Below are 21,494 nucleotides of genomic sequence, written 5' to 3' on the forward strand. Positions count from 1 at the left end.
GAATCTAAGCAAAAAAAAAAAAAAAAAAGGGCAGCAAGAAAAGCATAATGTCCAAATAGTTTAATGAGATTCAGTTTTAATAACCTCATTTTTCAGAATTAAAAGTAGCACAGTGTACATGTTTTTTGAAATCTGGCATTTTGAAGGCTTATTTTCCAACAGAAAAAAGTAATTTTGTCTAATTAATGGAAACATGTTCATTAATCTTGGTTTTATTATAAAATGGCTTTTTATAAAAACAAAGCTTTTTGGACCAAATTTGATCTGGCCGTGCCTCTTTAACATCATGTAACCACACAGATTATTTGCCTGTTTATATTTTAACAGCATTTTAGATGTCATGGGTCAATGGGCCACTATTATTATAACTTTGGTGTGATAGTATAGTTAATGGAATGCTTAATGACTGAGGATGAAGTTGGAAAAATCATGCCTTTGGGAGGCTGTGAAGCATGATGGACAGCAAAGTGCTTTTAATATCCCAGAGGTGTAATTTGCTCAGAAAAACTACATGTCCTTGAGGTTAATATCACTAGTTTCTCACCATTTCCCTGAATAAATAAGTCATCTGCTTATATTACATTGATGATGAGATGTGCCAATATACTGTATATTATAACATAGTTAAAGCCTATTAGTAATTCTCTCTTCAGAATGCTCAGGCAGTAATTCTGATTAATCTGTTTCATGACAAACTCTGGAATGGAAGGAATTCGAAATCATGCATTTATCTCTGCTATAATAATTAACGTAATGATCCTTTAAACATTATTTCAGATATCTTCGCCTGCTTGAAAACATCTCAAGATCTGCACCATCATTACTCAGGTAAGCAGGAGGCATCAGAATGATAGCTGAGTAATTTAACAAATTAAAAAGAGCATTACTCCTTTCTCTGTCATCCTTTGTGATTTTCACTTTGAAGAGTTGCACAATTGCCCATTGCAAAGAAGGTTGTTTATTAATTCATGCCCAACACGGCACTGAGGAAATTGTGAATTATTTTCTTGCTGCTAATTGCTCCATTTCAGGTATTTTTGGCAAATCCTGGGCAGAATGTACATAAGAGCTTTCAAAATACCAGTGGAAAGAAGGAAGGGAGCTCTGATTCCTGTGGGGGTGGGAGATGCACTCATTTGTTTATAGCTGTTGCTTCCCCTCACACCTCCTTCATGCTTTCTGGAGTTGGCTTCTTTGATTTATTTGTCCTGTACTACTTAATCTGTGTTTATGAATGGAGAACCTATGAACTCATGGAAGTCAGGCAGGGAATAAATCATTTGGATACTAATTGCCCACTGTCCTTGAGTATGTGCAGAGTTTCCTCCAAAGGAAACTGAATTTTTGTTTTTCCCAGAGGAGAACTGTGCAGAGCTTGCCAGTAGATGTCTCTATTGCCTGCATGACTTGGGCTCCTTTCAAGGGAAGCCTAGGGTAAACCAGAAGCGTTAGCAGCCACCTGAAGTTCAAAAAACTACGCTATTTTCACTGTGAATAACACCTCCTCGTTTGTAGTCAGTGTACAGGAGTAATTTCTCTCACTTGGTGGGATTGCTGCAATGATGAATTGAGTTCTATTCATGCATGCTCTTTTAGATTAGTTAGGATTTTTAGCATAGATGAGGATCGTTTCCATTGTGAGCTGACAAAATAAAGGCTTTGGGAGGTTTCTGGTATAGGTTTTCGTTTCTCAAAAAGACTGGGATAGAATTTAATCAGCTAAGCCCAAAACTTTTGTCCTAAAATCCTGCACTATATACCACTTATATTAAAAATATGCTTTATTTTTGCTATAACGTTTCACAGGCAGCTACAGTTCTGCCTCTCTGCATACCCAAAAGAACTTGACTTTTGCCCTGAGTTTAGTGGCTTGTGCAAGTCTACTTCACATCGCTTCTTAAGGGTCTGGAGTGAGTCCTGGCCTGGTCTGACGGATAGCAGTGGTCTCACAGCTTTCTTGTGAAGCCTGGCGGGAGGGGAACGTAGATGGGGTCCCCTTGTTCACTTCCTTTTCCCTAGTATGCAGTAATTTACTGACTAGAGCATGTTCCTCCCAAGGCTTCAAAGGACAACCCTGGTTTTTTAGTCCATGCTTGAAGGACTATTTAGGCATGTTAACCAACCTCTGTCAAATTTGGAATATAGAGATTGTAAACAAGCCTTGAATCAGAGTCTGGAACACCAGTCTTCTCAGCTGAGGACCCTAATTCATGGATTGGAGAGTCATGGTCCCCCTTGCTCTCTCCATCTGGGCTACTCAATCTCTAATTCCTTTCTGCTCAAGGAAGTAGTTTTGAAAAGAAGGACAGGGACTACCCAAACTCCAGAAGAGTTTGCAGTCAGGACTATTTGGTTGCTCTGCAGAGAAACAGAGCTCAGCTATGGGTTGCTTCCTGCTTTGGACGCTAGTTGTGCCCTCAGCCATCCGATAGGGAAATTAGGTGCCCAGCATTGTAGCACCTTGGTTGCCTCCTTATTTTAATCTTAACCCCTTTGAGGCTTATCTGACACCTTCTCCTGCTTCCTGATATCCTACACATTATGAAGACAAATCCATAAACATTTGGTTGGGGCTGAGGAGTTCTGAAGGTGTTTATCTGAGAAATAGGCCCCCAATTCGGGTGGGATAATAATGCTACTGGTGTGGTCTGGCACGGAGACCAGATGAAGAAGCTGCACTCTGTGCAGGGCGATCTTGGATTTCCCTGCAGTGCCTTGCTAAAACCCCAGGCACTTCTGAGCCTGACAGAGACGGCCAGCAAGGGCAGCTGGGGCCAGTACATCATCTTAGCACAATTCGAATATTGCTACCCTGGAGCTGGCAGGAGGAGGAAGCAGCAGCCGCAGCCCTTAGTGGAAGGGGAGGATGAAGCATGGCAGAAGGAGCTCTTCTCACCAGGGTGCAAGGGGCCAGTCCCAGAGAGGCAAGGAGCACAACCCATTTTCTGGGAACAGGGAAAACAGTGGCAGTTGATGCTTGTGAGATACCTTGGGTGTACGAAAGGATGCTGCTGGCTGGGTAGAATTTCTAAAATGCTGACTAGGATCATGTTGCAGTTTACTTGGCTTTGTATGCTGCAATAAAGCAATGTCGGATGTTTTTGAAACTCAGCCAGGTTGATGTTTACTCAGTACAGTAGAGATATCTGTCTTGTTTGCAGCTGTTGAAAGAAACAACTTAATGAGACTTGCTCACACCATACCGTTTACACCAGTCCAGCTCTTTGGTGAGTAGCAACTTTCTGGTTGTTTTCTGCTTTATCCATGATTTTTTTTTTTAAAGACTGCATTAGTGACATTGGATTAATTTCAGTAAATTAAATTAAAATTCTTTTCTAAAAGAAATGAACTGGGATAGAGTCAGAATAATTTAGGTTAGGAGGGAATTCTGGAGGTCATCTAGTTCAGCTCCCTGTACGGCCAATTTAGATTGAGTTGCTGAGAGTTTGTCCAGTTCAATTTTGAATATCTCTGTGAACAGGGATTCCACAGCTTCTCTGGACAACCTGTTCCAGTATTTGACTACCTTCACTGGGAATTTTTTTTTTCATAATATTAATTTGAGTTTCCCTTGTCACAGGTTGGGTCTGTTGGCACTCATGTGATTACTGTGCACCTTTGAGAAGAGTTTAGCTTCATCTTCTCTATAACCTCTCATTAGTTAGTTGCAGACAGCAATAAGATTCCCCTATTAATGTGATATAATGTAATATATATTTATATTCTCTCACACAAACACACACACACACACGTGCGCGCGCGCGCACATTATATGTGCAGGACATCTCAAGAGGAAAACCAGATGCTGGCTGAAAGGGCAGTACTCCTGTACCTGGTGCAGAAGCCTTGTAATTTGCCAAGGAAAATAGAACTGTGCTGCAATTGAAGAATGGCAGGGAGTAATACATGTGATCATTTGGAAGAGATTTGAAATTAGTGTGCTGTATTGGCTTACAGCAGCAGGAGCTCTGCGTCTAGACACTTGAGATCTAGGAACCTTTTTTTCAGTGGGTAGAATATTTTGTCTCACAGCAGCTAATTGCCGATACTTCATAGGATTTCTTGGAAGCTGATTACTGCAGATAATTAATACAGCTATGAGCATACTGAACATTCAAATCTCTGAAGATCCTGGGAGACACCTTTTTAGGTATCAAATTATCAAAAGATAATAAAATGAAGAATTGATATAACGCTAAGAAATGTACCTGGTTTTTATATCCTTGTTCAAGTGTCTTATTTTTATGTCGCTTTCCATTGCTTTATTTTAAATTAACATTAAAGTCTCACGTTAAGCAGGACCTACATTTGTGCTAACTGATGACTTGGGGGTAGAAATCTACTTATTTCTCTCTGGATCCAGTTTGTCTTTTCTTATGCCATTCTTTGCCACTAGCAGATGCAGTTACCTCGTCACACTTGCCAGTGAATACCTATTTCTTATGAATTAACATTGCAAATAATGTGAGTTACAAGAAGGAGAGCCAGGTTTAAAAAAAGTCTACTTTCTGCTTACAGAAAGTAGCTTACAGATGATGGCAACAGGAAGGTGTTCCACTTGCACTGCAAGAGAGGAATGCTATTACAGCTACATAGGGAGACAGACTGTCACTGAATTAAAGCTCACCAGATTTGTTCTGCTTTCAGAAGAGTGTTGTTAGTGGGAGCAGAACTTCTGAAATTTTGTGCACTACAAGTAACACTGGAATTTCTGGGAAAAAGACAAATCTTATTTTAAAATGGCAAACTGAAAACTTTCTGTTCATTTGCTTTAACTTGTTCTCCTTGGATTGCTCTCTAAGACAGAACTTTAAATACCAAGGAAAGATTGTGCCCTTTTCAGTTCGGATTCTAACTTCCCTTGCTCATCATGGCCAAATCATTACTTTTGACATAACTCAGCTGACTGCTGAAGAACGTGGCAATCTCCAGGCCTTTAATTTTGGAGTAGATAACATATTTATCTACTTGTTTGACTTCTTTACTAGTTTGTTTAATTAAGCACAATTACAGTACTGTGTGTGTTCCATCAATCATGATTAACTTAAAACAAGTCTTAATAAACATTTTTCTTCCACATAAACGAAGAAACAAAGGGAGCCATACTAAGGATACTTAGATTTAAGTTCATCCAGTGGAGATAAAATGATAAACCTTTAAAAACATGTATTTTTAAAGTCCAGTCATCCTTAAATACTTAAAAACTATGGCAGAGGAGACTGTTTTACATAGACCAGAATATCAAAGGGATTTGYACATGTGGAAGAGTGCATGAGTTCTTAAATTGATCTCTGTTTAGAGGCTTGATACGAGCTCTTTGGAGCTTATGTTATCACAGTAGATCTTAAGTGGAATATATATAATAAGCAGTGTAAATTTGGATATGGGTGGTTTTCATACAAATGAACAATAATGATAAAAAAGCTCGCTCTTCAAGTGTGGCTTACACAGGACTGTGAAGTGGTATGTGGTTTTAAGATGCCAAATCAAAATGCAATTATCTCCTGCTTCTGTGATGGGTGAGTTTTACCAACAAAACTCTGTATTTTCAGCTGGAGAAGAAGTGACGGTCTATCGGCTAGAAGAGAGTTCACCTATGAACCTCGACAAAAGCATGTCTTCTTGGTCCCAGCGTGGTATCGCTGCAATGATCCAAGTCTTATCGCGGGAGGAGATGGATGGGGGTCTGCGGAGAGCCATGAAAGTCGTTTGTACTTGGTCTGAGAATGATGTATTAAAGTTGGGACAAGTCTTTATTGTGAAATCTTTTCTGCCAGAGGTGGTTCAGACCTGGCAAAAGATCTTTCATGATGGCACAGTGCTACATCTCTGCCTGAGGGTGAGTTCAAACCTTAAGAGACGCTGCCTGGTCTAGTTTGACATGTCTTAAAAGTTATACTGGTTATACTGGTAATGCCTTCAGCATGCTTGACCTGTGGTTTGATATTACTCTTTGGAAAGGAAAATGATTTTGAAGAATATCTATCTCCCATTTGTACACAATATGCAAACAATCAGCTGAATTCTTTTTTGTTTTTTGGCAATTCATGCTATCTTTCTACATGATAGCGTGTGAGTAATGTTTCTAGTATGCTTTTATTTAGGAGATACAACAGCAAAGGGCTGCCCAGAAGTTAATCTATACCTTCAATCAAGTGAAGCCTCATACCATTCCATATACTCCAAGGTAGGAAAACTGTCTTTAAGTATCAGGTTTCTCCTCTCAGCTCTATCTCAGATTTAACACAGCCTCCTTTCCACAGTGGGTCGAAATAGCTGCTCCTTAGACAGTCTTGTTATATACCTAGGTTCATAGAGATAAATCAGAATGGAAGATAACAGTAATGGCGGTGGCTTAAACAAGAGACTTACTGAAAAGAAGTTTTCAGCAAGTGACTTACAAAAATAAGGTTTATTGCCTGTTTCTCGAAGTCTGTTTTCTGATGCCTGTGTTTTTACAGGAGGAATTATCTGGTAGATAATATTTGAGTATGTGGCTGAAGAAGGGAAGATATCTGAGGAAGTGGGTGGGGAAATTTGGTGTATTAGAGGGTTGGCATTAGCCAAAGCAGACTGATAATGCCTTTTAAGTGCATTTCAATCATATATTTGTATACATATATGTGTATATATATGTTTATAATATATGAGAGAGAAATATCCATGTCTTTCATATTATTTGAATAATGATAAAGCTTTTGATTAGGAGCTGATTAAACTAAAATATGTACATTTGGAGAAGCAAGCCATTGCCCTGCACACAGTCTATTTCTAAAGCATCCCTTATATCACCATATTTTGAATATGTTCATACATGTCTGTATTCATTTGGTAAAACAGATCATAATTTGGGTATTGAGTACTTACAATAAAGTTTTGCTGTTTCTTTTGCAAGGGACTTTATAGACCATGATAAGAAACATTGGGCCTTCAGCTCATAAAAGACTTGAAAATTTCATCAGGGTAAAATGTCTTTTCACATTATGAGAACTTAATCACATCTTTAGGGGAGATAAGGAGATCTGGCTTAAAAAGTGCTAGGACCTGTATTTCTTACCTGTATCAGTAGACACTTTCCTGCTGGTTACCTTTTTCTCTCCCGTTCCCATAAACTGTCTCTAGAATTGTCTCTTTTTAAATCTGCTCTACTGAAATGGAACAATCCTACTTTGATAACATACTTTCCCTTGTCTTAGTGGGCATGGATTTGACAGCAAAATAGTGAAGAAAGAGAGACCCCAAATTCAAGTCACTGTTTGGGAACAAGCAAGATGAACTGAGCTGTTATGCGTTTGCGTTGGTAGCAATTAGTTGGCTGAACAACGCCTGCTCAGTGGATGGCCAACTGATATGTGCTTAAGGCGCAGCATGTGTTGCCTGGTACGGATGTCACAGAAGGTGAAAAGGGGTGAGAGAATTTAGGACAATAATCCACTGGAAGCTGGAATTCCTCATTTCTCCTCCTCATTAAGCAATTGTTTAAAGATATTCACTTTAATTACCTATTTTCTTCTTTAAGAGAGATGGTACAGACTGGTTTGGTACTTTCTGTCTTCAGTACTAGTACTGAAGATTTTGGGATACAGTGAGATGTGTTTTAATGGATGTTTTTGAGGGATTCGTTTCCAAGAAGCCTTGCTTCCCCTCTCTTCCCATTTGAATGGAAGCCATAATTTCCCAGGTAGGAGCACAGTAGTTTCCCATTATAGCACTACAGACAGAAGTTTGTTTCTTTCCCTCTGCAGAAGATGGGGGGAAAAGGGAGACATCTGACAGAAAACTTAGTCACTGACTACTCTTTCACATGATTTTTCTAGTGATTCCACTGAGTTTTGTATATAATGGTTTGAGTCAATTATCATGGATAGTGAATAGTTTATATAACTGCTTCCACTTGCCAAAATAATATTATCAACCTTTTAAGAGGAAGGTAAGTAGCTCTGAACTTTGTCTTTATAGGTAGATCTGATGGCAAAATAAACTTCTTGGTGATGCTGTTCCTTAGCCCTTGAGCAAGAATTGCTTTTTATTCAATTAACATAAGAGAATTCATATAGCCAGTTTATAGGCTGGCTGAAGTAAATCAGATTTTGTTGTTTGTCCATAAACTATAGCTTCTGAGGAAGTGCTTTGTTCTGAGTGTTATCAAACCCAGAAGGCTTTTCTGATATCTATCATTTGTTACCTCCTGCTGTTGAAAATGCTCCAGCCAGGGAAGGCATGCCCGCCTTTTTGGTATATTTGCTTTGCATCATGCTGTGCTCTAACTGTGAGGATGTTCGTTACCGTGCCAACTCCTGATAGATGGCATTTATATCTGCAGGTTCCTGGAAGTTTTCCTCATCTACTGCCATTCAGCCAACCAGTGGCTGACCATTGAGAAGTACATGACTGGCGAGTTTCGGAAATACAACAACAACAACGGAGACGAGATCACTCCCAGCAGCTTGCTGGAAGAGGTGATGCTGGCCTTCTCCCATTGGACCTATGTGTATACCCGTGGGGAACTCCTTGTCCTGGATTTGCAAGGTAACTGCTAGCATGGAACCGCTTTATCACGAAACCCAAAGAAAGCACTTCTCTCAAAAGAGAATTTAATACTGAGGAATGGGCGAAATTCGCTTCTCACTCACATAGTGGAAAATCTCAAGCAACCCCTGGATGTCTTTCGTGTGACATTGGTAAATGAGCATTCACAGAGCCATGTTGGATTAATGTAGGTGTAACGGGAAAATAATGTGGCCTCCAATACATCTAGGCAGCACGGACAAGTAGCAGGCAGTTAAAGCATGCAGGAACATTTCAACCAGCTCCAAAAAACCACTCCACAGTTAAAGTATTTATATATATATTAAGATATATAGGTAATACATAGGTTCAAGTGTACCCTTGTATATTATATATGCACAACTGCGTGTATATGTATGTGTGTGTATCTGTCAGAATACTGAGAACTATTATCTGTTTTTTTTTATTTTTCTTATTAATAAATCTGTAAGCAGTTTACATAAGCTGCAAACCTGAATACTATTCGCAAAGTCTGGTGGCTCCTTCAAAGAGCATGTGATCTCTTTACAGTACATGTGTAAGTGGGAACATGGCATATTTTAAAGAGATAAAACAGTTGACAATGTTCAGAAGATGAACAGCACCCATCAAACAGTATAAACACCATTGTTTGTCATTTCTGTCAAGGGAAATGTGTATGAGTAGACAGAGACTTAACATATTTACATTTTACAGCATTCAGAAGCTGTGAATTACAAAAAGACATGCTTATTATGCAAAATAAACCTATAATTCTATCCTTGCCTTCATTTGGTTGTAGCTGCACATTTAAAAAATGCAGAAAAAGTAAGTGTGTCTTCACCATAGCTTGCTGGAATTTGTCTTAAATTTGCTTGGGTTTATTGTACAACTCCTGACAGTTCCAGACCAACTGTGTTGGCTCAAATGTGGAAAAGTTAAACATCTGTGTAAATCACATCAAGACTGGACTTCAGTTTTCATCTCAAACAGGAAATGGACTAAAATCTTTGCAGACTTCTTTTGCATCTGCTCTAGTTTTGCTCTCATGTTTATCTTGTAGTAGACCCCTTGTTCTCTAATCTGGAGTTTAGGAAAAGTCCAAAGCTGCTCCTCTTGGAGTTTTAATAGGACTAATCTCTTTCAAACAAAAGTTATTATATTATACTATAACCATCTTATACACATACACTGTATTTTGTCTAATTTGCCTCAACTGAAATGACCCTTATTGAAAGGAGTGGATTTGGGAGTATTGCAGTTACAAAATGCTGTTTCCACAATCTTTACTGGTGTCCATTGCAGAACATAAGCTCATCATCAGTGGCCTATGGAAATAAAAATAATTGCATATCATATGCTCATAGACTTCATTCTTTAGTCGAAAAACAATCATTTCCCCACATAAAAGGAAAGAGTTTTCTGGTAAAATGGAAGTATGCCATCAGTTTGGGGCGAACTGCAAAATATGTATAAGCATTCACTGCAGTTGCATATTTAATCCACTTCTGTGACCACTCAGAAGAGAAAAGGATAACAGATCTAAACATTTGCTCATAATATGGCTGAATAATGAGTTATGTCTCATGCTTTGTACTTTGAGGAGAACCTATATCTGGAGTAGATCCATTGAAATCAGTAGGAATTTACACCTGATTAATAACTCTATTCCAACTTAAATAAAAGTGTTAGTCTTGGTTACATTTTACTTAGTTATTTCAGCTTCAGCATAATTTTTAGTGGTTACAATTACTTGCATAAGTCTTCAGTCTGCACAGAAATAAACCACAAAGCAGCTGAAGTCAGGACTATAATGAGAACTCTAAATATTTGCCTGTAGTTAACAGTTTTTTTGTAGTATTATCATGTTCTTTTTAACTCCTGACAACTCTAACTGTGACATTTTATGATCTACAAAGAAAATGGATAATTACATATTTTTAAGTACCAGGTTGTGAGAGTGTTACTACTGTCCATTATAACACACGCTGTTGATTTTATTGTAGGTGTTGGGGAAAACCTTACCGATCCATCTGTGATTAAACCTGAAGACAAGAAGTAAGTTTCTCTCTGATGAAATTATCATTCACTTCAGACATTCTGCAACATTCAATATATTTTGGATTTGGGGAGCTGCATGTGCCCCAGCTCCCACATCTGGTGAGAGGTATATGAAAGGTGGGGAGAGTCTTACGTTGCTGTGCTGGGAGCGCATGAGTTTTCCAGGGAGAGCAGGAGTGGGAGACTGAACTCCATAACTCTCTTAGTAAATATGCACCTAAGGAGTTCATTAGTGACTTTAATGTAGTTCTGTTTCCCCCACCTGGTGGAGTGCTGCTTCACTGAGTATATAGGGCCACATGGCCTAAGGAGGTGAGGAGAGGGCCATACACGTAAGGCTCTGGATTTCTGATCTTTCCAGTAGGTTCTAATGGTGCATTTAAGCCTACTGCACCTTACAGACTTAGAGCCATGACAAGGAGATATTTAATCATGCACTGCAGGTCACAAAAATCAGCGACACTGCACAGAAGTAGTAGTCTGCCTTCATGCATTAAATTGCAGAATCAGGGCTAGTATCTAGGCAGAGGTCGCAGCTGTGTGCAATAAGTAAAACAGTCCCACTGATTCTCACTTCTAGAGTATGCGACAAACACAGCTGGCTCCTGGATACACCCCTGGCCATGCCTCCTTGCCCTTCATGACTTGCCATGGCCCCTTTCCCTCCCTGTGACCGTGTGCCTGAGGCTCTCTGAGACAGGGCTGTGAGCTTCTCCTCAATCGTGTTGCTMTGAGCTGACCTGCAGATCAGATATGGAGCAGAGGAGAGGCCATGACATCGAGGAATGCTACCCTGTAGGGTGCTCCTCTATGAGGGGTCTTCCTAGACCCACATGTCTTGCCAGCTGGTGTGTGCTCAGCTGGGCTCCCCCTCGCTAAGATCGTGTCATCTGATAAAAGGGGTTTCTCAGCTGAACAGGAAAGAAGATATAAATGTGAATAATCTGATTTAATGCAAGGAGGAATTAATGGTAGAAATACTAGATGACTTGCTCGGAACTCACAACAAGTCCATTTTGGAAGCAAGCTCTTAGTTCTGGAACCATTGTTAATATTTCATTAATCAGATTAGTAATAAATGACTGTATTAATGTTGCATGAATGTTTAATTATGAATGCAGGTGTGTTGGCCATATAATATTTATTCTGAAAGCAACATCAAAAATATGCTGAACACTTCACAGTGACAATGTCTTTGCCCTAAGTAGGTCATAGGATCTTGACAGAAGCACAAGGACAGCTTAGGAGAGAGAGGCAGAGAGATCAATTATATAGTTGTTCACCGCATAGATCTGAGTAAACATTTTTAAAGTATTGCTACAGATGAATAAAGGTCTGGCTCACTGCTATTCAAGTGGATTTTTTACTTCAGTGGAAGCAATATGTAACCTAAATAAATTGTTGGTGAGTTATTACTGAAGACTGTGGCCACAATCATTGGACCATGGTAATTCTCATGGCAACTCAGCTTATCCTCTCTAAAATAGGAATAATATTTACCCATGTTATCTTGAAGGGTGTGTTTGTTAGCATCCTTCTGGATTATTTTTGTCATTAAATAATTTTGTCATGCTTACTAAAATTTGATCCTGCAGATTCTTTTTTCAAAACTTCTTGTTGTTTTGTTTCTATCATCTGCAGTACAGTCAAGTCTTAGTTAAAGAGCAAATGTTGATTAATTAATCAAACCAGCTTGATTTTCTTATGTTCTGGGAAATCTTCAGAACAGTAAGTTGTGAAACTATATTGTTTTGATTCAGGGATCTGAAGGAATAAGACAGTGAAACTGCAGATGGATTCTGTAAGGAACTAGCAGATACCCAATTCTAAGACACTCTTTCTAAAATAATAATAATGTAAATGCACATTCTTTGCTCTAACCTTCACTCCGTCACAGGGGAAACGTTTCTAGCAGTATCAAGATCTGTTTTATGTTTTCATTTGTAAATAACATACTTCATCAAAACCTGTGTGCTGCCTCAAAAGTTGCTTTGAGCTCACATTCTCTTAGAAGCCTGGAAGAGAGTAGATGACATCTGACTGACAGAGCTGATACAAATTTTAGCACTACTTGTAATTACATTATTTATGTTTTGTTTCTGTAATTCCATTGATTTAGTAGCTCATGTCATTATCTTGTAATAAGTCTTTTCTTTCACGCATTCCACATGCCGTCTTGGAATGGAGTTTTTAAAGGCAAAATGTGACCTCTATATCTGTGATAGTGAGGCATTATATCTTGGTTTTATATATAGTACCAAGATAAAAATAACAGATCTGCTTGGAAAGTATGCCTGATGCTGTAGAGGCTCAGACAGATCCCAGGCTGGTGTAAATCAGTGCGACTTCATGGATATTTAATACTGATTGAAGATCTGGTCATGTACAGTTCATAGGATGAATGAAGTGGGAAAAAAAGATGCAGGTAAAATGTTCACCAAAAGATTTCCTGTAAAAGCAGAAGTAGTCAAGGTACAGCAGCAGGGTCATGACACATTGCAATCCCTGCAGACTCCTGTACTGCCCAAACGTTGGGAAGACTTGCTTCATAAGTAATACTCTTTTCAGTGTGTAGCACTTGCCAAATCCACAACAAAGTCTGTGCTGGTAAAGCTTTCACAGATGCAAGGTGCAGGATGTCTGTAGAGCAGATGATGAGAATTGTGGGCCAAGTTTCAAATTAGAAAGAACTGATGCATTAGGCCTGCTGAGAGAGGTGAAGAAAAGGGCCCTAGCAGGCAAAAAACTCATTACAAACATGTGAAAAGGAGGAGTCAGAGGTGCTAGATCTTTCATTCTCCCTTTTTAAAGCTCTCAAGCAGACAGTGATGGGCTGAAGGTCGTAGCAATGAGTGGAGACCTTGTCCCCTCAAGCTGCTCATTTAGCATATGTTTTGAAGTTATACTAAGCTGTGCAATTTCAGCCAAACAATGACAGTTGAAATGCTGCCAATAGAAAAAAACCTCTGCATGAACTATGCTGCTAGCCTAGAAACCTGCAAAACTGAAACAGCAGAACTGGACGCTCAGTTTGCAAAAAGATATAGGTGAAATAGCTTGGGTGCGCCCTGAGAAAGGTGGATGCATGAAGTCCCTACCGTCCATTGCTATGAAGTTCCCACCTTCCATCAACAAAGTTTTGTAGATGCCTCATTTTTTGCTTTGAGCATTCGCAGCTCTGTCTTGATTGTGAGGAGAACTCTGCACCAACACACTATATATTAATATATCCCTGACAGACAGACAGGCCCAATCTGGTAGGCATTTATTGAGCATTTCTTATTAGAGCATTTACTGTTAGATAAGGATCTGCACAAAAGGAGGAATGGGCTTTTTTTTTTTTTTTTTTTTTAATTTGGTAGCTCGTATAAATGTACCTGCTCAGGATGCAGGAAGGCAACAGTGTGTAATTTTCTCTCATTGGAGAGACCATGAATAACCAGGAGAGTAACCTCATTTGTAGAATGTGTATAAGGTTAGAAGGGACCTTAAGGACTCAGCTGATTCTTTTTCTGCACCAAGTCATTCCTGTGTCAGGCCTTACAGGTCCTATATGGCCAGCTCTTGAGGACTTCCAGGGATGGTGGTCCTAAAACCTTCACAAAATATCTGTTTTCAATACTGCGCTATCCTTACTATTAAAAAGTTTTTCCTGATTTTCCACTTGAAACATTTCTCTGTTGACAGAGAGGACAAATCTTCAATCAATTTCAAACAGTTCCTGTGTTCTTCTTCAATTTCTTTCTTCTGTTTCTAGGCTACCCCCTCAAGTTTTTGTATATGTCCTGATTTCTAGACTGCTGGTCATTCTTGTTAATTCCCTAATTTATCCCCATCTTTCTTGAAATAAGTTTCCAAAATTGAATATTGAATTGAATATTGAATTGAAACTCCTCTTGAACCATAACCAGTGCCAGGTAGAGAGGAAGGATTACTTCATATATGTTGCAGACAGTATCCCTGGTTAGATCCCTGTCCCACAACAACATGGGAAAATTGCCTGTCTTTCTGTGGCATTTGCTGCACTTTGCATGGAATAATCGAAGAAGGAATATCAGAGCGGTTCTGTAGCTTAGTAGTTAGGTTTCCTATACCTGCTCAAGCAAATATTTGTTTATTCTATTCTAACTGTCATTTTACCAGGTTAGACCAAAGGCTAGAAATGACTATGCAGGATTGTGTCATTTAAAGTGTATATATGGCACTTAAGTAATATCCCACTTCTTATCTGTTTTGATGCACTAATCTGCAGTAAAGGTTGATTAGACTTGTGCTTGAAAGAACCAGGAGACAGACACTATTTACTGTCTGCCAGAAATTAGACAGATATTAAGCTTTCAATATGAGTTTTGGCTAATCATTGCACTTCTCCCATGTGAAAGGGGAGAACTTGTCATGTTTGCAAACTGTTCTCCTTAGATATAATGTATCTTTTGAGTGTGGATTACAGGAAGATTTGAGAGAGTTAAAATCTTTTTCTATAGCTTCTCAGAGCTATAATTGATTTCAGATTTTAAAATGTGTTGTTTCCACTCTGCATATCATTAAAATAAAATATTAGCTTTCATAAAGTTTCTTTGGAAGCGTTTCTTGTGTGCTGTGTTCCGTGATGTCTAGAATGTCAATTAAATTCTTGAAAACAATGGTGGAGCAATATTAAAATTAATGAACACTGATCTTTCCGACTACATTAAGAATCTGTTATAATTATGTGGTACTTTTAATACATGTCTGGGTATAGCCTGCTTCTGTTTGTAATTGTGTTGGCTTCATCCAGAATATGCAATACGCATTCACAAATGGATCCCTTAGTAATGTTGCTGAATTGGCCAGAGTGCAGACACACAGAAACGAGCACAGAAAGAAGCCAATAAATTTTAAAGCCTTGCTTGCCAGCAGTGAACTATATTCTTTTTCTGTGCTGCATATTGATATGACTAGGGCTCTGCTTCCTTTGGGGAACATGGCTTTCTGTTCTTAAATGAAGCAAAAGTTCTGCTGAATTTCACCTCTTTGCTAGCTCTGGTTTGTTCCCAGATGTCCACTATCAAAACCAAAACCAAGCCAGTTGCTTGATGAGAATGGACAACATTTCCAACAGAGTCATTCAGGTTCTGGCATATGCTCTCTGAATGCTACTATGCCCAAATTTCCGCTAAGCATTTCAGTGGGAACTGCTGGTTCTGCCCTGTATCTCTCCAGAGCAGGTCACAGCCTGGCTATGCTGCATCTCTGAGATGCAGTACTGGATAAAATAGGTGTGGGGTATATATCTAGGCTAATGCTTTACCAGAATTGGCAGTTTTCTTGTCCTTGAGCTAAGAAACTCGTTATGGACCCTGAGGTTTGATTATCTTTAAACAAAGGGCTAACTTAACTCTGATTTAATAAATAGAAAATATCATCACCCCGCTGACAAGTTACCCTTGAGACAATTTCTCTTTAATCTGAAGAAAAATAAAGATATTTGCCTTTGAACTTTACTTCTAGAACCTTACATTCTTCCCCTTTTATACTGGAATTGCTTTGTTTTGGGTTCATTGATTATTTTATATTATTTCTTTCAGATCTGGAAAAATGGTATTTGGACCAGCGAACCTAGGAGAAGATGCAATAAGAAACTTCACTGCAAAGCACCGTTGTAACTCTTGCTGCAGGAAGCTGAAACTTCCTGGTATGCAAAATAAAGATTAATTTTTAATCTCTAACTTTTTGAATGAAAGATAATGAAGACTGAAGTATGATAGAAAGACAGGAACTGAAATTCTACTGAGTTGATGAACTGATGAACACTGAAATATAGTTGGCACATTCTTTCTGAGCGAAGGCGGATAGGAGAATATTTCTCTGTCACCTTACTCTTTTGCCCAGCAACCATGTTATGATTTGATGATGTAGGTCTGATGTTAGCAGTCAGCATGTTAGCTTCTACACCCTGAATTGTTTCCTTTGCTGTGCAAAGCGATGGATCATTTTTCCAGGAGAATCAATACAGTTAACGTAAGCAATAATTTTTAGAATAAGAGAAGCTAAAGATCTGAGGAAATCTGTAAAAACTAGCAATGCATTAGCCTGGGAAAAACTCATTGCAGCTCTCTTGGCCCTTGGGTAGGGTCCTATCCACTGCAGCCCTTTCTTCCTGCTTAAATAGATTGCCTGTTGTTCATGTTAGCTTTGTTAGAATGTGCCCCTGTTTTTTGTGATGCAGGTTTAAAATGCTCAAAGCCAAAATATGTTGCTATTTTGGATGAATTTCCTCCTACGTATTTTTTCTAGAGGAAAGCTCCTTCCCCTAAGTAGCTACATGGAATAATAATTACTGTTTGATTCTGAAACAGAAACTGTAGTGTTATTTTTTTGGATTACTTGTGTCTATGGCAGCTAGAGACTGTAGAGGAGAAAATCAACTGAATGAATACAGCAAGACATGGGTCATTCCTATCAGATCACACCATTTTTGGCCTCTCCAGGGCTCTCATCCCTCTGGCTCTGGTTTGCCCCATTGCCAATTCTGAGCTTCTGGACGCAGCTAACAGGCTGCCACCAGCTGCAGGGCTGGATGCTCTGCTCTGGGAACACATGTTTTTCAAACGTTTCTTTATTTGAGTCATCGAATTTATTTTCTTGCCATAGATTTGAGAAGAAATGACTACATGCTGGAAAGGTTTGGTCCAGCCTTTGAAGGAGAAACAGAGACAGGAGGAGCTGATGGTGGGGATGAGCCCTTGGAGTACAACACGCGGTTGTGAGCAGAGTCCACGTGTTTGCATGCTCGAAAACCGCCCCCTTGTCAATGCTGCAGGTCAGTCTGAAAGAAAAAAATGTTGACGTCTGTGTGCAGCATCTCGCTGCCCTCTACGTACTCTATCGGCAAGGAGTCAAAAGCATCTCTCTAGTTATCCCTCTCCCATGCTCTCAGTCTGGTCCTGCTGGTACTGTTCAGTAAATTGCCAGGAGTAGGCCACCCCTTAGCAGGGTGAACTGTTCCATCAGTGCCTTTTTTGGGGAAATGTGGTTAATGATGCCAAAGTGTGCTTGCTTAGGAAAATGACTGCAACCAACATATTTCCACAGGGGATTCAGTGTTTCTTTCTCCACTCTTTAGTAAAAAAACTAAATGTATACACATGTATAAACCATTCATTTTTAGATGCAGAGCCCACTCAACCCCACGCTCACTTTTGCCCTGTGCACAGGAGACTCTCCAAGAAATTGCAGAAAAGTTACTCTCTCTTTATTTTTCATTTTGATGCAGTGATAAGCCAAAAGTGTATGAGAAGTAAACAATAGTCAAGGATATAACAGGTAGATTGCAAAATTTTATGGGAGCTTCATCTTGAATTCTTTTCACATACCAAGACTTTATTAAAGTCGAACAATGAAGGGTTGGACCCACAAGTATCTCTGACCTTTCCCATTTTGAGTTGATGGAACTGAAAAATCCACCATCTTTAATACAAACATGAACTAAACAACAGCCTTGCACATGATTCCGTTTTTAACCAGGATCTGTTTTTCTTTAAAATATTTTAGCTTCAGAATGTTTTTAATTCTTTAAGTTGTAAATTGCAACCAAGATTTGAAAAAGCACAAAAAATAGTATGTTCTGYTTAGTACTTAGCTGCTTATTGTCARTGTCAGGCTGTACACAGGACTTTTTTCTACCAGTGGTGAAGTTGGATGCAGATGCTGCAAAAGTATACACCTATGTTTCTATTTATATCCTGTGATTTCAGTAGAACTTCTCAATATAGAAAAATCTAGTATATGCGATTTGCTTTGTAGAATCAGGATCTAAAGGAACTGCTCAGCGTAAATATCTCTAATATAACTTATATTGTATTAGAGATCACTTTTATCATTAAARAAAATTTGTACTTTTGTATTAACAGGAGAAATACTTAATCTTGAAATACAAGTCATCAGAAAATTTTATACTTGAATACAAAACAAAATCATAATCCATCACAACTGATAGTACATTTTTGATGTGTAAGGGGACTACTTGTGATGATTTATCATTCATTTGGTATATTTAGAAAATGTCTATGTATACATAAGAATTAGAAATTACATGTTCCCAGTTTTTGTATTGATTATGATATTGATTATGACACTGACATAAGCTGTATGTTTGCTTGAGATGCCTTCAGTTTGTAAGAGCATCCTGAAGAGATACTTCTTGCTTTTTTAAATCATTTTGGTAAGATTCTTTTTATGGAAAATAATGCCTCTCTTGTATTAGTTTGTACTCATTTTGCCAAAATGATCGCCCCCCCCCCTTTTTTTTTTTGAAGCAGTTCAAGATATTGGCAAGTTTTTGCTTGTCTGTGAAAGTGATTAATTGCATCTCTGCATAATTTTGGTGGATTTTGATCCCTTTGTTGATAAGATAGTGGATCTACTTCCAATGAGTATTCTCTTAAAATTTGTCTTTAGGAAGAGATGTACTTAGTCCCATCCTTTAAAGAGAGAACTTCCTCTGGAAGATATCTAACTTTTAGCATGCCTTTAAATTCACTTAAGTTAAATGATACTTCAATATGCCTTTAAAGTTAAGGACTATTTAAGTCTTATCCTGAAAGTGTTGTTTTCCTCACTCATTGCCATAAATTCTTGCATCAAAAGGATGGAATTATAGATTAGGCACAAAAAATAAGCCCCACAGCAGATTGGGTTTAAGCACCATTTGTTTCTTTTTGTGTTTCAAAGAAAGATATTACTAAGTCATACTTCAGATTATCATTTCTTAACAACCATCCTGTTGCCTTCAAGAGTGAGTGGCTTCTGAATTCATAGCAATGCTTGCAAGAACTGGTACAGTGTTTATATCAGTGCAGATTCATCTTATCCCTTTTTGTAATGTTCCCATCCAGGTACATACTGCCTTCACCTCAAATTAGGGGTCCTCACAAGATGACTGTCTGTTATAAAATACAACTTACACAAACATGTTTTATGTCTGACTTTGCTCAGTGTCAAGTATTAATGCAGTGAACCAAGAAAAGGATGCATTTGAATTTGTTCTGTTATATACTTGTAGCAGCACACTAATTTTTCCATGTGTGGAGATACTAAGTTGAAAATTTCCAGTGATTCTGGGTGCTAATTAATTTTGCCTCACCTTATTTTTTCACTTTTTTGGAAGGGCTGCTTTACATTTCACTAAACTGTAAGTTTGGCTAATTTGTGTAAAAATCTTTTTTTACTCCTACCTTTGTCATAGTTCAGTAATAAATAGTAATGAAAATTATTTGAAAAGTTTTATTTTCTTTTTCTTTTGAGATCTTGGTGTCTTTCTTGCTCCAGATTCTGTACTCTCTTTGAATTGTTTCTTGATGTCTAAATACTGACCACAGATTGAAGGCTGGGCGTGCTGAAAAAATGAAAAAAAAAAAACCCAAACCAGTGGCCCTTAGTGGGAAGAGCAGTAAGACTCAAATTAAAACCACAGTGCACGTGGAATGAGAGATCTGCAGGATAGGGCTCAGCTGCTCCATGCTTGTTCCATGACAAGAAGTGTGGAAGAGAAAATCCTACATGTCAAGCCATAGTTTTCTGATAATTACTTTCAATGTTTGTTTTTGCTTGAACGCACATTTCAGTTTTTTTAATTTATTCTTCTGGTGGATTCAGAATAAAGCCCTGCTTACTTTGCTGAAAAAAGTAAGGCAGTAGGTGATGCAGAAGCTCTGAAAAAATTTGAAACCAAAGAATTTACAAACTCACATTTTAATGTGAACTTAAAAGAAGGTTATTTAAGAATTCAGCTGAGATTGCTCAAAACAAAATGTGATTTTGGCAAATATGGTGTTGGAGATTTAGCTTAAACATATAAGAAATATTCAGACATTGCAAACCTCATTCTCAGGACAGCTTTTTTCCTTTCTTTTTGTCAGTTGTGGCATTTTCAGGGTGACTTTATTGTTGGTGCAATAAACACAGAAGGGTTATTAGATCTCTATTTTCTAGAAATGGATTTGTATTTGGTGTGGTTTTGTCAATCTATTTCGTCCTGTTTCAAAAGAATAAAACACATTTTCAAAAATGTTTCTGGTCTTGATGGGTATAGAACAAAATAGTATGTTTCCAAGCTGTGAGGAAAACAGGTGAAAGTTATATATGGAAAATAATGCAGATTTATTTTTATTTGAATTTTTAATCTCAAGATAATAAACATTAATTCTATATATATAATGTGATTTTCAGTTCTCCTGAATTTTTTTTTTTAACAGTATAGTAACATTAGTTTCTATACTTGAGTCAGTAGGCTTGTAGCAGGTGCATTTGTATATACTTGTGCTGTAAGTAAAAATTTCTTCCCATAAAACTAGAAAGTACATACTTTATAATGTTCCCTACTGAGTACAACTTAAACTATTAGATGTTCAGTAACCTTTGGATTTTTTTTAGTAGAGTTGAGATGCATACTTGAGTCTTAGAAAACTTGGTAGTTAATAAACCAAATCACTGTTGCAGGCTCTTAAGAAAAACAAATATGATCACTTTAATATGACAGTATTAATTTTATCCTAATCCTGGATCTGTGATACGAAATGACTATGCGGCCACTGGTGTAAACAAAGAACTGGTATGGATTAATGGCACTCTGTTGACTTCATTGTTTAAGATACTATTTTATATCAGCTACTTTTTACATCTGTTCTCTATTCTTAGGATGTTGATGCTAATGGTTATCTCACTTTTTGATTGACAAGGGGTTCCCAGAAATGTAGAAAAGCCTATCTGCAGTGACACTGGCCTTCACATGAACTTTGAGCACCACAGAGTTGTTAATACTTTCCCTGTTGCTAGACTTTTTACCAAAACTGCTATTGCTTTTCAGCTTTTCTTTACTGTACTTGTTATGTCTTGAATTATTCTGGAACACACTTTGATCCCCTAAT

The 21,494-nt window shown here is 38.1% G+C and overlaps 1 protein-coding gene across 1 annotated transcript in view; it reads left to right on the forward strand.

Annotated features, from left to right (window-relative positions):
* The window catches only part of LOC112974909 (transient receptor potential cation channel subfamily M member 6-like), a 27,761-nt gene extending 7,966 nt beyond the window's left edge, over positions 1 to 19,795 (forward strand). Inside the window, exons 6-14 of the mRNA XM_026084370.1 lie at positions 778 to 828; positions 3,162 to 3,227; positions 5,553 to 5,839; positions 6,105 to 6,187; positions 8,324 to 8,529; positions 10,533 to 10,584; positions 16,155 to 16,261; positions 17,221 to 17,389; positions 19,464 to 19,795. Coding sequence (XP_025940155.1) covers positions 778 to 828; positions 3,162 to 3,227; positions 5,553 to 5,839; positions 6,105 to 6,187; positions 8,324 to 8,529; positions 10,533 to 10,584; positions 16,155 to 16,261; positions 17,221 to 17,336 — 968 coding nt within the window. The 3' untranslated portion in view covers positions 17,337 to 17,389; positions 19,464 to 19,795. The remainder of the gene's footprint in view (positions 1 to 777; positions 829 to 3,161; positions 3,228 to 5,552; positions 5,840 to 6,104; positions 6,188 to 8,323; positions 8,530 to 10,532; positions 10,585 to 16,154; positions 16,262 to 17,220; positions 17,390 to 19,463) is intronic.
* The last annotated feature ends 1,699 nt before the right edge of the window (positions 19,796 to 21,494 follow it).

Source organism: Apteryx rowi, unplaced genomic scaffold (genome assembly GCF_003343035.1).
Source record: "Apteryx rowi isolate R43461 unplaced genomic scaffold, aptRow1 scaffold_638, whole genome shotgun sequence".
NCBI lineage: Eukaryota > Metazoa > Chordata > Aves > Apterygiformes > Apterygidae > Apteryx > Apteryx rowi.